At 34.6% G+C, this 16,435-nt stretch overlaps 2 protein-coding genes across 2 annotated transcripts; both read left to right on the top strand.

Moving 5' to 3' along the window:
* The first annotated feature begins 1,504 nt into the window (after positions 1-1,504).
* LOC136412428 (DNA polymerase I-like) lies at positions 1,505-3,958 on the top strand. The gene has a single exon (XM_066395488.1). It carries the CDS (start codon positions 1,505-1,507, stop codon positions 3,956-3,958), a length of 2,454 nt encoding a protein of 817 aa, XP_066251585.1.
* A 10,260-nt stretch (positions 3,959-14,218) lies between these two features.
* LOC136412427 (probable DNA helicase II homolog) lies at positions 14,219-16,135 on the top strand. Its single transcript, XM_066395486.1, has one exon. It carries the CDS (start codon positions 14,219-14,221, stop codon positions 16,133-16,135), a length of 1,917 nt encoding a protein of 638 aa, XP_066251583.1.
* The last annotated feature ends 300 nt before the right edge of the window (positions 16,136-16,435 follow it).

Genomic DNA, 16,435 nt, shown 5'->3' with positions numbered 1-16,435 from the left:
TTCGACTATTACTTGCACCCCATTTTCATCCCTGCAAAGAACTGACCTTACCCAGAAAAAGTGGAGAGAAAGAAAAGAGTTTTTTTGGGTAAAATAAAATTTTGGAGGATTAGAAATGGTAAGAGAATATACAGCAGAATTCAAATTGGAAGCTGTTAAACTGGCAAATGAACAAAGAAAGGCAGGTCAAACAATTACAAAAACAGCAAAGGATTTAGGAATAAAGGGTGGTTTATTAGGAAAATGGATAAAGAAACACAACGAAAAAAAGTCGGCAGCAGAAGCATTTCCAGGTAGAGGTAACATGGCTCCTTACGACAAAGAGAGGTTTGATTTACAAAGAGAGTTAGCAAGAGTAACAAGGGAAAGAGACATTTAAAAAAAAGCCCTGGCCAGTCAAAAAGAGTAAAATATTTTTTTATATAGTAACTGCTATAAAGTACAGGAATTATGTAGGATTTTCTGCTAGTGGCTACTATAAGTGGACCACAAGAAAAATAAGCAGTAGAGAATCAGCAAATAATGAGCTACTCGCAGCTATTCAAAAAATATATCAAGTTTCTAAATGTAGATATGGAGCTCCTAAAATTCATGCTGAATTGAAGGCTTTGGGTAAAAGTTGCAATTTGAAAACGGTGCAAAGTATTATGCAGAAAAATGACATCAGGGCTATACTGAGAAGAAAGTTTAAAATTAAAAAACAACGAACAGATAATAGAGCTGTAGCTCCCAATATACTAGATCAAAACTTTATTGTTGATCAACCAAATAAAGTATGGGATTACTTACATCAAAACCAAGGAGGGATGGCTATATTTGGCAGCAATAATTCTCACGTATGGTAGTTAATGAGTAGTGCAATAAATAAACAATTGGTTATGAACTCTTTATTAATGGCCATTAATAGGCGTAAACCTGTTAAAAATCTACTGCTGCACAGTGACCAAGGTTCACAATATACTGCGCAAGGGTATCAATATCTCTTAGCTGTAAAGAATATAGATGAGTAATAAAGGCTGTTGTTACGACAATTCTGTTGCAGAAAGCTTCTTTAGCTCATTGAAAAGAGAAATACTTATTGATACTTCACAACACTCTGCTCAACAAACTAGAACTGCAATATTTGAATACATAGAAATTTTTTATAACAAACAACGTCACTATTAACTATTGCATTCCAGAACAATTTGATGCATCATTCTTTTTGTAAAAAACATTCCAAACTTTCTCTCCACTTTTTCTGGGTAAGGTCATATGTGTACATCCCCATCATGAATGCTATTTTCGGTAAAATCTCTTACAACGCTCAAAAGCAGAAAAACAAAAACTTGATTTTCTCAGCTAAATAGTGGACCATCAAAAGCACGCATAAATATCTACAATGAAAGAAAAAACTTTCACAATCATCGATGGCTATGGTTTTCTTTTCAGAGCTTACTATGTACTACCTCACTTAATTACCACAACAGGAATGCCAATAGGTGGTGTATATGGCTTTCTGAATATGATTCTTAAGTACATTGCCCATTCGGACTACTTAATTATAGCACTTGATGCAGGGAAAAAGAATTTTAGGCACAATTTATATTCTGAATACAAAGCAAACAGAGTAACGCCTCCTGAGGATCTCACTTCACAGTTTGCAATATTGAGAGAAGCGGTAGAAGCTTTTAACTTCAGCTATGAAGAAATTGAAGGTTATGAAGCAGATGACATAATCGCAACACTAGCTGCAAAATACGCCAACCACCAAGACTTTAAAGTGGTAGTCGTTTCATCAGATAAAGATTTGTTTCAACTCTTGAACCACAATATTTTAATATTCGACCCCATTAAAAATATATACATAGATGAAAAACGAGTAGTAGAAAAATTTGGTGTAAACTCACACAAGCTTCTTGATTTATTTTCTCTAACTGGTGATGCATCTGATAACATTCCAGGCGTTCCAGGAATAGGCCCAAAAACTGCCACTAAATTATTAGATGAATTTGATTCATTGAATAATATTATAGAGAACATTGATAACATCGAGCAAATGAGGATTCGTAATATTCTTACCGAACATAAGGAAAAAGCACTAATTTCAAGAGAACTTTTATCACTATGCGAAAAAGTAGACCTTCAACATGATATTGCAAAATATGAAGTCCATTCTCCAAACATGGAGAAATTGTTATCCTTTTTAAAGAAGTATGAATTCAATTCCTTGATAGGGAAAGTGGAAAAGCTTTTTTCCTATAGTGGGTCTAGCACAGAAGAAAAAATAGAGTATAGTAGTGAAGAGTTAGAGAAATTTTTAGAGCACTGTAGATATGAAGGCAGAATTGCAATTCATTACCACCTTGAAAACAATGTATTAAGTCTATCTTATAGCGAAAGTAATATTTTTTATATAGAGCAAGACAGCATACAAGATGCACTTATTACAATTAACTCAACTTTACTCTCAAATGGAGTGCTTAAAATAATACATAACATTAAAGAGATCAGGAAAATCTTCCCTGCAATAGAGAAGATGTTAGATTCAGTTGATGATTTGATGATAATGTCGTATAGCTTGGATACAGGAAAACATGATCACAGTATTCCAAACATAATTGCACATAATTTGAGTGGAGATGTAGAAATTTTCTCGGCAAAAACTTTAATAGCAATTCATGAAAAGCTAAAGCAAAGGTTATTTCAGGAAAAATTGTTCACAATTTACGAGCGCTTCGATAAGCCACTTATGAAAGTAATATTTGATATGGAGAAAAATGGGATATTACTGAACATACAAAAATTACAGGAGCTGTCCGATAAATTTCAGCAGGTAATTGCCGTGCTTGAAGATGAGATATATAATTTGGCAGGAGAAAGATTTAATATTGCTTCGCCAAAACAATTAAGTGATGTTTTATTCAACAAAATGGGGCTTAATAAAAAGAAAAAGTCAAAAAAATCTGGATCGTATAGCACCAATTATGAAGTTCTAGAGGCACTCGAAGAAGAAGGGGTAGAAATCGCAAGTAAAATCTTAAATTGGCGACATTTAAGTAAATTAAAAGGCACCTACACTGATGCATTAATAAAGCAAGTTGATCTACTTGATGGTAGAATACACACAAGCTTTTCAACGACTGCAACTGCAACTGGAAGGCTGAGCTCCAGCAATCCTAATTTACAGAATATTCCTATCAGAAGCGAAGAGGGAAATCTTATCAGACAAGCATTTATTGCGCCAAAAGGGCATAAGATAATTTCTGCTGACTATTCGCAAATAGAATTAAGACTCCTGGCACACGTTGCAAACGTTGCAGCATTTAAAGAAGCTTTTGCAAACGGACAAGATATTCATGAGATCACCGCAAGGCAAGTTTTTGGAATGCAAGAAATAGATGAGCAATTAAGACGCAAAGCAAAATCCATCAATTTTGGAATTATATATGGCATTAGCCCATTTGGTCTTGCAAAGCGGCTTGGAATTACCATTGCGGAAGCTGCTGAATACATTAATTACTATTTTTCCTGTTACCCAGAAATAAAGGCCTATATGGAAAAAGCAGTGTCTATCGCAAGATTGCATGGTTATGTAGAAACTTTGTTTGGCAGGAGATGCTTTGTAAGAGACATAAACAATACAATTCCTTATATAAGACAATTTGCAGAAAGGGCAGCAATAAACGCACCACTGCAAGGAACCGCTGCTGATATAATAAAACGTGCGACAATTCAGCTTTTTGACCAATTGAAAGTAGGTAAAATAATCCTCCAGGTTCACGATGAACTACTGGTTGAAGTAGAGAACGAAAAGGTACAAGAAACAGCAAAACTTATGAAAGATATAATGGAAAATGCAATAGAAATTTCTGTACCACTTGAAGTAGAAATAAAAGTTGGCGATAACTGGGGTCTAAATTCCCTTAATTATGACTTAAACATCGTGAATTCTAGGAGTATAAATCATTTGAACTAATACGAAAAATATGTTAGAATAGAACATAGCAAATGCAAATAGGTCAGCCATGACAGGCCCACAAGTAAAAAGTTCAAAACCTCCAAAGTTACCTACTCAGGTAACTAACAAAGATGAGAAAGTTTTTAAATTTGAAAAAGAGAAACATCAGTTAATCTATCGTACTTTCCTAGATATTTTTAAAAATCCAGAAAAACTAGAAGAGCAAACGAAACAGGAAATAGAAAAGAAGAAACAGAAATTGAAAGAAAAACAAAAATTACAGAGTGATCTGAAGTCATTAAAGGAACGGTTACCTCGATTACAGGATGAAAATGAAAAGAAAATTTTTACTTTTATATCAAAAAATCATGAAGGTATATTCAAGAATATTAATCAAGAAGATATAAAGTTACTAAGTGAAGAAAATTTTCTTCAGTTTTTAGTTTCCGTATCTAAAAAAATTAAAAAAGAAAATTTAGCTAATGAAGAGAATTTAGAAAATGGTAAAATAAAGCAAGTAGTAAATGATTGCATAGCTGATATACGTAAAACAGAAGCTAAAGATTCACTAATAAAGCTTCTCGGGTGGCCGTTTGGAATAAAGGTAGATCCTAAAAATATTTCCAGCTCTTTTATGAATGGGGTAAAAGAAAAAATACCATTCTTAGGTAAAGATGAAAAAGAAGAGGATGAACCACCACTCAGTGATGAAGAGATGGTAACAACGTTCTTACGTAAGATCTTTCTTCCTATTCTTTTTTCCATTGCTTCAATATCAATTTTTGGTCCTACTACACTTGCGGTAGTTGTTGCTGCTATTGGTGCAATATTTGCTATAAAAGGAGGAGTGGGAGTTCTTTTTTCAAATAACAAAAAAGGTACTTTGTATGACCCTAACTCACAAGATAAAAATGATACAGAAAAGAGAGAAAAACTGAATGGAAAAATTCTCGAGGGCATTGATGATATTTTAAAAACCCCAGTTACAGAAGTTGAGAAAGGCACCTCTGTTTCTGAACAAATTTCCCAAGGAAAAGAAAAGAGTGAACAACAGCCTGTTCCTGAGCAAATTTCCCAGGTAGGAAACGAAAAAAGTGAGCAGCACGATCAATCTTGGACAGGAAAGGAAAACAAACGAAGGGAAAAACCACAGAGCAGCAAAGGTAAGACTACTCAGGTTTGCCAAAAGTGAATTGTGTAAGAGATCTGCTATTATTCTATAGCACATACAACGGGAGTGTTAAATAAACTGTGTCAAACCGCATTTTTAATTCAACTCAATTTTCAATCTACCAGGAAAGAAAATATCAAGCTGAGAGATGGTTAACGCCCAGTCATGTACAGGCATAGTCCATTTTTCCTCTGCTTTCTTTATAGCACAATATACCTGTTTATACAAGGCATTTGTGCTGGTAAATGAACCCTTAGTTTTAGTGAATTTTCTGATCTGTCTATGCAACCCCTCAATTGGGTTGGTAGTATAAATTAGGCTTCTAACAGGGCCAGAATACTTGAAATAACCAGACAAATTTTCCCAATTGTTCTGCCACGATTTTACAACCAATGGATACTTTTCTCCCCATTTTTCTTCCAGCTCAAGTAAGTAATTCTCAGCAATTTCTCTACTTGTAGCACGATATATTTTTTTCAAATCATTCATGAAAACTTTTACATCTTTGCTCGATACATATTTTAGTAAATTCCTTATTTGATGCACGATACATAGCTGTACCTCTGCGTTAGGAAATACGCTGTTTATTGCTGTAGGAAAGCTTTTTAGACCATCAACACATGCAATTAGAACATCTTCTACCCCTCTTTCTTTGAGGTCATTTAGCACCCCTAACCAGAAGTTAACTCCTTCGCTTTCAGCTAAATAAAAGCCCAAAACTTCTTTTCTGCCATTCTGGTCTATACCTAATATATTGTACATACATTTACTTACACAACGTCCATCTTCTTTCACTTTAAAGAACATTCCATCCATAAAAACTATTGGATAAATCGCTTGCAGCGGACGGTTGCGCCATTCATTGATTACTGGTAGCAGTTTATCAGTAATGCTGGATATCTCTGCTGCCGATATTTTGTGATCATAAATTTCCTCGACATGTGACGCTATATCTCTATAGCCCATACCACTGGCAAATGTACTTAATACCTTTGCTTCAAGCTCTGGATGTAGGCTTGTTTGTCTTTTTCTGACTATTTGCGGTTCAAAACTTCCTTCTCTATCTCTTGGCGTTAAAAGCTCAAACGACCCTGCACTTGTGCGCAAAGTCTTCGCATTTCTTCATCTTCATTTGATAAGTGATTTTCTATTTCACCTTCCAAGCTTGCCTCCAACAGCCTTTTTATCAATGGTGTTAATGCTCCACCCCTTCCTGTTAGCGGTTTACCTTCTCTGATAGATGATAAAATATTTGATTCTAGTTCTTTGTAATCTACCAATCCGTTAGTTCTATTTGCTATTTTTTGACTCATGTCAAACCTCCATTTTTTTATATCAATTATTACTTTGTTTTTCGGTTTGACACAGTTTATTTAACACTCCCGCTGAATTAGGGAATCTGTTTTAAAACTTTCGGCATATAGTTCTCATCATGTTTTGCAAACACTGTATCTGCAAGAAAAGTACTATTATCAAATATTTTACCTTGCACAACAACACCACTTTTTTCTGAAAACATTGGTGGAAGTATCCCTTGATATTTTACCACAACGCTTTTGTTAAAATCTGTCATTTGAAAAATTACTTCACTTTCGCTCCGTATCACGCTATTTTCAACAACCATTCCACCAACACGGATTAGTTTTTGACTATTTTGTAAAACTATTGCCTCACTTACTGTATAGAAAAATGAGATGTTTTCTTTGAGCGTTGTTAAAATAAAAAAGACTATGCAGCTTAAAAAGCAGAAAATTCCTGAAGTTATAAGTAATCGCTTATGTTTCTTCTTCATTATTATCTTTCAGGCTTTCTAGAATTTTTTTACTTTTAGTATAGCAAGAAATGGTAAAAATCAGCTCTCCGGTAATCAACGTAAAACTAACAAGGTAAGCAAAAATTACATATGTGTTCATAATGTATTACCAATAAATAATTCACCTGCATCAAAATAAATTAAGCTTTCATCCTTTTGCTGCAACACCAATTTACCACTTTCATCTATATCAGCAAAAATTCCTTCATACAATTTGTCAGCTAACTTTACACTGATTTGCTCATTCATTTTGAATGCTTTTTTTAACCACATTTCTCTTATAGCATAAAACCCATCAAATAGCCATTGCTTTCTTAGTTTATTAAAATTTATTATTAATTCCTTTAACAAATCCATGTTAGACACAGACTCACCATAATTGCTAATGCACGTTGTTCCTGGAAGTGGTGCATGATTGACATTAATTCCAATTCCTACAATAAGCCAATTCGAATTGGATCTTTTTTCAAGCAATATTCCACTGATTTTTTTACTATCAACTAGGACATCATTTGGCCATTTATATTGAATGTTACTATCATCCATAAATGACAGTAAAGTATTCCCTACAACAAGAGCAGTCACAAAAGTCAATTCTGTTAATTTGCTGATGTCTTTAACTTGACTCGTTAAGCCTACTGTTATCCCAGTACCATCCGATGTCATCCCAGTGCTTGACACTGGGATCCATGCTTCTTGATTCCTAGATTCCAGCGTCACGCACTGGAATGACACCGAAAGCTGGCTTTCATTCAGATAATCGTTAAAGAGGTTTATCACCAAACTCGCATAGAAATTACCTTCTGGAGAAACCCAACTTTTTCCGGTGCGCCCCCTGCCTTCTGTTTGTTTATCGGCAATAATAACAGTTTCATTTGATATTCCTCTGTTAATTAAGTCCAGTGCTTTTCCATTAGTGCTTAAAACTTCTTTGTAATGATGAATATGAAAACCCTCATGGATCACCTTGTCAGCCCTTTAGTTCAATGAGTGAGTAAAACGTACAAGAAAAGAACGAGGTTAATCAGTGAAGCCACCGAAGTGATAATGAATAGACCCTTAGAATAAGTAACCTTATTACCACTAGCTTTATCGAAATACATAGCTTTTATAATATTTAGATAATAGTAACACGATATAACACTTGCCATTACAAGGATCAAAGACAGGGTGATAAAGCCAGAATTTATTAAACTTTTGAATATAAAAAATTTAGCGATAAAACCCGCAAGTGGAGGTATTCCCGACATCGAGAGTAACAGCACAGAAAGATGAAATGCTACAATTGGGCGTTTCTTCCCTATACCAGACAAGTTTGCAATATCACAATCGTCATCGTCAATTTGTACGAGATATGAGAATAGCCCTATGCTTGTGATGATATATATCACTAGATACATTAAGGCACTATCTGTTCCTGCTTGTGTAAAAATAGAAAGTGAAGCAAATATAAAACCAATGTGACCAATTGAACTGTAAGCAAGCAGCCTTTTTAAGTTTTGCTGACGCAAAGCCCCAAAAGCTGAGATAAGCACAGACAATGCTGAAACGTATAAGAAAATAGGCTGAACATAACTTTTTACATTTACTAACTCTTCATTCATCAATCGAATTAAAAATGTTACAAGTGCAGCTTTTGGGGCCGTAGAAAAAAACGCAGTTACTATGGTAGGTGCACCTTGATAGACATCTGGAGCCCACATATGAAAAGGAGCAATAGCAAGCTTGAAACACAAACCAATAAGGATAAAAACTAACCCAAAAACTATTCCATAAGTTATCTGATGGCTTTGCAAGAATGAACCGAGCTCAGAGAAATTGACTTGTCCTGTATATCCATAAAGCAGCGACATTCCATATAGCACAATGCAGGAAGATAGTGCACTAAGTGTAAAATATTTCACTCCTGCTTCACATGAATAAGCTGAATCTTTATTAAAGCTCGCAAGAACATATAAAGATATACTCATCAACTCAAAAGCTAAGTAAAAAGAAATCAGACTATTTGCTGAAACTAAAGTTATCATGCCAAATAGTGCAAAAAGAATCAGTATTGAAAATTCATATTTATAGTCATATTTTGATAAATTCAGCATCAAAAGTATTAAAATTCCTGTGCTGAGAATTAACCCTTGGGCTGACCTGATGTGTAAATTGAGTTTTAACAACGAATTAAAGAGAAAAATTTCATTGTTTTCTGCCGAAATAATTAAAATAATCAAAGTTACCACTGTGCAGCCAAGTGCTAATAAGTTGATAGTTCGGCGGTTAAATATAATTCCAAGCAGTAGCAACACTAACGAGGAGATAATAGAGAACGTTTCCGGCAATATCTGTATATAATTCATAGCGCATCATATTTGACTAACAAATTTGCCATACATGGCTTCAAATAATTCAGTGCAAGGGTTGGGTAGAATCCAAGCAAAATAACAAACACTGCAAGCAGAATTAAGACAGAAAATTCTATGCTATCCAAACGGTTATTTAATAATTTAGAATAGCTAACCCCCCATATTATTTGCTTACATAAATTCAGCATATAAACTGCGCTTAAAATAGTGCCAAGTGCGATAAATCCTGTAAAAAACCCTATGCTCTTAAACATCCCAACCATAGCCAAAAACTCACCTGCGAACCCAGATGTTCCAGGTAGCCCTATTGAAGCCATTGAAAATAAAATGAACATAAAACCAAATTTTGGCATTGTGTTTACTATGCCAAAATATTTTGCAATCTCCAAAGTCCCAGTTCGAGTATATAGCATTCCAACACATAAAAATAAAGCAGCAGAAATAAGGCCATGACTAATCATTTGAAATATACTACCCAGTACTCCTTCCTCACAAAATGAAAAGAGGCCAGCGGTAACGATCCCCATATGTGCTATTGAAGAATAAGCTATTAACTTCTTTATATCATCTTGAGCAAACGCAACTAGCGAAGCATATATCATCGCAATAATGCTCAGCACAACAACGAAATTTGAAAAATACAAACTTGCCTGAGGAAGCATTGGAATAGAAAACCTTAAAAATCCATATCCCCCCATTTTAATAAGCAAGCCAGCTAAAATCACAGATCCAGAAGTTGGTGATTGCACATGTGCATCAGGAAGCCAAGTGTGAAATGGAAACATTGGAACTTTTATTGCAAAGGAAATAAAAAATGCAATCCACAGCAATGACTGCACTTCAAGATCAAGGCTTGGCACTAATGTAGCTAATTCTTGTATATTAAACGTCCCAAAAATGCTATAGATGTAAACCAGTCCAAGTAGAAATAATAATGAGCCAGTTAATGTATAAAGAAACAACTTAAACGTTGCATATACCCTGTGTTTTCCTCCCCAAATGCCAATAATAAAGAACATTGGTATTAAAACAGCTTCAAAAAACACATAAAAGCTTATAGCATTCAGTGAAACGAAAAAACCGACTACAAAACTCTCAAGCAGTAGAAACAATGCCATATATGGCCTAAGGGTTGTATAACTCATTTTGCAGTTGTAGAGTATACAAATTACAAACAAGAAAGTTGTAAGCAGAAGGAAAAGCAACGATATACCATCTATCCCTATTCCAACATTTCTAATTGGGTAGCTGACAAACTGAAAGTCCGCATCGTTATAATCAAATTCTATACAAGCTACAATGTTAAGCAAAAATGGAAGTACAGCAAAAAATAGAGCAAGGAATCTTAAGTGTATAGATTGATGATTAATCCTGATTAAGGATAAAATCAATGCTCCTATCAGTGGAAGTAAGAATATACTAAGTAACAACACCTTCTATTTAATTCCAATAATATATAAAGCACCGATTATTAGAGTAACAAACATAATAAATGCATAATCAAATATATAACCAGTTTGCAACTTTATAGAACTTTTTGAACATTCATTAACCAACCTTACAACACCATTTGGCCCAAATGAATCAATAGCCTTAACATCAAACTTCCATAAAAGCCTAGACATAAACCTTATCGGTGCAATGATAACAAACTCATACACCTCATCAAAGTACCATTTATTCTGCAAAAACTTAAGTAAAAATTTACTCTTAATTTGCCTAATTACTTGATATTGGTAAATTAGGTACGCAAGTGCTATTCCACTTAGGCTCGCCAAGGTTGGTAGTAATTTTATAAAGAAATTATGAACTCCATGCTCATCAATCACCATTAAACTTGATTTCCAAAACGCATTACTAGTTATGTTCAAAATATTTGCTCCCCACACTCCAGAAAATACCGATCCAAAAGCGAGTATCAGTAATGGTATAAGCATAATCTTTGGTGCCTCATGTATATTAATTTTACTTTGTTTTTGGCTGTGGAACACAAGAAGCAATAACCTCCAAGAGTAAAACGCTGTGAAGAATGCAACAACTAAGCTTATTACAAAAGCAAAGCTATCCGTGCTATAAGCATGTTCAATTATCAAGTCTTTTGAATAAAAACCTGCAAATGGAAATATTCCAGAAAGCGCAAGAGACCCAATCCACATGAGAGTGTAAGTGCAAGGGATTTTCTTCCAGCAATTTCCCATTTTCTGAATGTTTTGCTCATGATGCATTGCATGAATTACATTGCCAGCACCAAGAAACAGTAGAGCTTTAAAAAAAGCGTGTGTCATAAAATGAAAAATAGCAACATTGTAAGCAGAAAGCCCACATGCCATGAACATATAACCAAGTTGACTGCAGGTTGAATAAGCAATTATTTTTTTTATATCATTCTGAGTCATCGCAACGGTGGCTGCAAAAAAAGCAGTAAGTGCACCAACGATAACTATTAATTCTCGTGCCACATTTGATAGCTCAAACAATGGAGAACATTTTGCTATTAAAAATATACCGGCTGTTACCATCGTTGCTGCGTGAATGAGTGCAGAAACAGGGGTTGGCCCTTCCATTGCATCTGGCAACCAAACATGTAAACCAAGCTGTGCAGATTTACCCATACAGCCAATAAAAAGTAATATGCATATTATATGAATTATTTTAAATTCACAGCAGAATGCCCTAATGTTCTGCGCGCCAAGAAGATCAGCTGTGTCAAAAACTTCAGTAAATTTCAAAGAGTGAAATGTATAATAAACAAGAAAGATTCCAATTAATAGTGCAAAGTCTCCTACCCTATTCACAACAAATGCTTTAATTGCTGCATTATTTGCAGAATATTTTTGGAACCAAAATCCTATGAGTAAATAAGAACATAGGCCAACCCCTTCCCAGCCAAAAAAAAGCTGCACGAAATTATCGCTTACAACCAGCACAATCATGCAAAACGTAAATAGCGATAGGTAAGAAAAAAACCTCGACTTCCCCTTATCATGCTCCATATAACCGATAGAGTAGAGATGTACTACCAGTGAAACGGTGGTAATAACAATAAGCATTAAGGATGAGAGAGCATCCACACTAATTGCCCAATTTACTTTTAAGATGCTCAATGAAAACAAAGGAAATAAACTCAAGTGATAATTTTCAGAGAAGGTGAGAAAAACATACCAAGATAAAACTGCAGATATTCCAATCCCTGCCGTTGTAACTAACTGACTTTTTCTAAAAAGTGCTGCAAATAGCGAACCAAAAAGTGGCAAAAATACTATTAATTTCAGTATATCCATCATACTTTCATTCTTTCATTAAATTTGCTTGTTCAACATCTATATTGCCACGGCTTCTATAATATACAACCAATATTGCAAGCCCAACTCCTGACTCTGCTGCCGCAACAGTCAACACAAACATCACAAAAATTTGCCCAACTATATCATTCATAAAGGCAGAAAAAGCAACTAAGTTGATATTAATTGCCAGCAATAATATTTCTATTGATAACAATATATTGATTATGCTCTTACGGTTGATGAAAATACCGCACACTCCAATAGTGAACAAAACAGCAGCAACTATCAAAAAGTGATTTAATCCTATTTCCATTCTACTCCTTTTCCAAATTTAGCCTTAATCAATTTTACAGATGAAGATTGTGTCAATTGCTTTAATACATTCTGTTTTTTAACTCCTTTTTTCTTGTCCTGCAAAGTAAGAGCAATTGCACCGACAATTGCAACAAGCAGCAGAATACCAGAAAGATGAAAAGCGTACATGTAGTCGGTATACAGCAAATTACCAATAGCTTTCACATTATTGGTATTATAGTTTATAACATTGCTTATATTCGGTGCTGAGCTGCGGATTACAAAGCTGATGACTAGAAAAAACACAACACACAACATAGCACCAAGAGTGCAATGCTTTGCAAAACCCTGGCGCAACCTTATGTAGTCAATATCGAGCATCATAACTACAAAGAGGAACAACACCGCAACCGCACCGATGTATACTATCAGCACCATCATAGCAATGAATTCAGCTCCAAGGAGAATAAAAAGCACTGCAGAGTTAACGAAGGTGAAAATTAAAAATAATACTGCATGCACAGGATTTCTTACACTAATTACACATACAGCAGATAAAATGCTAAGAATTGCAAAAAAATAAAAGAAAAAAGGCATCGATACTTTAACTGCAACAATAGTTACTAATTTAAAGTAACTATCGTGGTAAAGTCAATATTATATTAAACGTTTGAAAACATTGTACTACAAAGCTCCAGCTCCATTTTAAATTATTATACAGAGCATTTTCTCAGTAATGCAATAAACACTTAAACTTGTTCTTGACAACTTTAATTTATTAATGCATAATATATGTATATTAATAGTCAGCGGTAGCTCAAAATGTACAACATATTTGGTTATTTCAAAAGCAACAATAGTTCTAACGCACAAAGTGACAAATTAGATGGAGAAAGTTATCAATACACCGCAAGAGATTATGTGACAATTTACTTTAATAACACACTAGCAAGTTTCAGTAGATCATTGAGAGAATTTAAAGAAAAAGCGTATGGATTTATGTATGATATCGGAACTTGGTTGAAAGAAATATATGAAAATCTCACTGAACGACCTGCAACGCATAATCACTATACCCCAAAAGAAAAACCCCTTGTTGAAGTTGAAGAAACAGAAATGAAGGAACTAGATCGTACATATAAGCCATTCCAAACTCCACCTATCCACCCAACAACTGGTGCCAATGACTTAAATCAAGTTGTTGTTACTCAGCATACACTTGAAACTACCCCAACAAGATAGATCTACGTTTAAATATGTAGTACTTGAGTGAAGCATTCTTTAACTGCTCTATTCAATAAAACCTTTACAATACTTTGATCATAGGTTTAACTTTACGAAGTTATAATCTATAGGGCTACGATGAACGATTATCTCTCACTGCTAAATCCAGAACAACAATCAGCTGTAACTAACATAGATGGACCAGTTTTGATACTGGCAGGAGCCGGGACGGGAAAAACAAGAACGATTACTTCAAGAATAGCACACATAATTAGAAACGGTCACGCTTATTCTGATGAGATATTAGCAGTTACATTTACAAATAAAGCAGCAAATGAGATGGTATCAAGGGTACTTGAGCTAACGGGCACAAACATACCATGGCTTGGCACTTTCCATGCAATTGCAGCAAAAATTTTGCGCCTGCACGCAGAAATTGTGGGCTTAAACCCCAATTTTACAATCATTGGTGTGGATGACCAATTACAGGTAATAAAAAATATTATCAATGAAATAAATCCTGATTACCTATCAGAAAAATGTAAGACCATTATGAATATTATTCAGCAATGGAAAGAGAAGTGCTTATTGCCATCTGAAGTGGAAGATATTCAATCATTTAGGCCAGTATATGTAACTGCACTCAAGGTCTATCACCAGTATCAGGAAAGGTTGAGATTCCTTAACTCTGTCGATTTTGGTGACTTATTGCTATATAACATACAACTCTTTAATCAAAAGACCAAAGTTCTGTCCTACTACCAAAACAAGTTTAAGTATGTCATGGTAGATGAGTATCAAGATACAAATGCAATACAATATCTTTGGCTAAAATACCTTGCAAAAAAGCACTCAAATATTTGCTGTGTGGGAGATGACGATCAATCAATATACAGTTGGCGTGGTGCAGAAGTTGAAAATATTTTGAAATTTTCCGATGATTTTAAAAATGCAAAAACCGTTAAACTAGAGTGTAACTACAGGTCAACATCCCACATACTTGCAACTGCTTCATATGTTATCAATCACAATAAGACTCGCTTAGAAAAAAAATTGTGGACAACAAACATTGAAGGAGAAAAGGTAAACGTAATAAAGTTATGGGACGGAAAAGCTGAAGCAAGGTTCATAAGCGAACAGATATTAAAGCTCAATAAATACAGATTTAGTGACATTGCAGTGCTGGTAAGGGCCACTTTTCAAACTAGAGTTCTGGAAGAGTATTTTATAAAATATTCAATTCCCTACAAGATTATAAGTGGCGTAAAATTCTACGAACGTCAGGAAGTCAGGGATATAATTGCATATTTAAGACTTGTTACAAACAATAACGATGACTTAGCTTTCGAAAGGATAGTAAATCGGCCAAAAAGAAGCATAGGAGCTACAACTCTAAAGAAAATATACACGACTGCTCAGGATAACAAAATTTCTTTTTTTGAGGCAGCAAAAATATTAGTTAATAGTAATCAGGTAACCGAAAGAATTAAACTCTCACTCAACGATTTTTTAAATAAAATTAAAGCTTGGGAAGAAATAGTAAGCGTAAAACCACTGCATGAATTCGTTAAAATCGTAGCAAACCAATCAGGATATATTGAAATGCTTGAAAATGAGGAGGTAACAGGCTTAGCACGAATAGAAAATGTTAAAGAGCTCATCTCATCTTTAAAAAATTTCGATAATGCCACAACTTTCTTGGAGCATATAAGTCTGGTGATGGAAGTGGATAATATGAATAACGATGACACCGTATATGTTATGACTCTTCATGCAGCCAAAGGACTTGAATTCCCGTGCGTGTTTCTACCTGGTTGGGAAGAGGGATTATTTCCTCATCAAAGATCTTTTGATGACAAAAGTGGTAAAGCTTTAGAAGAAGAAAGGAGACTCGCATATGTTGGCATAACCAGAGCCAAAGAAAGGTTAATCATTTCATGTGCAGATAGGAGGGAAATTAACAACCAGTGGCAACCGATGCGCACTTCTCGGTTCATTAAAGAATTGCCAAGAGAAAATGTTGAGGTAATTAAAAGCAACATTGCCTACTGTTGAAGCTATAATTGCAGATAAACATATCTTACAAATCTGAATTACTTTAACTATATGTTTCTCCTGGCAAAATTCTGTAACCGTTCACACTTAATTCTTCAATCTCATACCAATTTCTATTACATGACAAACAAATAGACAATAGAAGTGAGAAGGTTATACTAAAGCAGTATAATGATGGAGTTTTGGAATGGCATTGGTATCAGGTTGCAATTTTAGCTTACATTGTGCCAATCTTTCTTCAATTGCTGCTCGCATAAATTCTGCCTGTCTTTTAGTTCTGCAGTGCACTATCGCATCATC

Source organism: Euwallacea similis, chromosome 12 (genome assembly GCF_039881205.1).
Source record: "Euwallacea similis isolate ESF13 chromosome 12, ESF131.1, whole genome shotgun sequence".
In the NCBI taxonomy this organism is placed as follows: domain Eukaryota; kingdom Metazoa; phylum Arthropoda; class Insecta; order Coleoptera; family Curculionidae; genus Euwallacea; species Euwallacea similis.
This window is presented reverse-complemented; position numbering and strand designations above follow the sequence as displayed.

Bases quoted from the DNA above. Each gene is read 5' to 3' on its own strand.
- LOC136412428 (XM_066395488.1), top strand. From the start codon at position 1,505: ATGATTCTTAAGTACATTGCCCATTCGGACTACTTAATTATAGCACTT.
- LOC136412427 (XM_066395486.1), top strand. From the start codon at position 14,219: ATGAACGATTATCTCTCACTGCTAAATCCAGAACAACAATCAGCTGTA.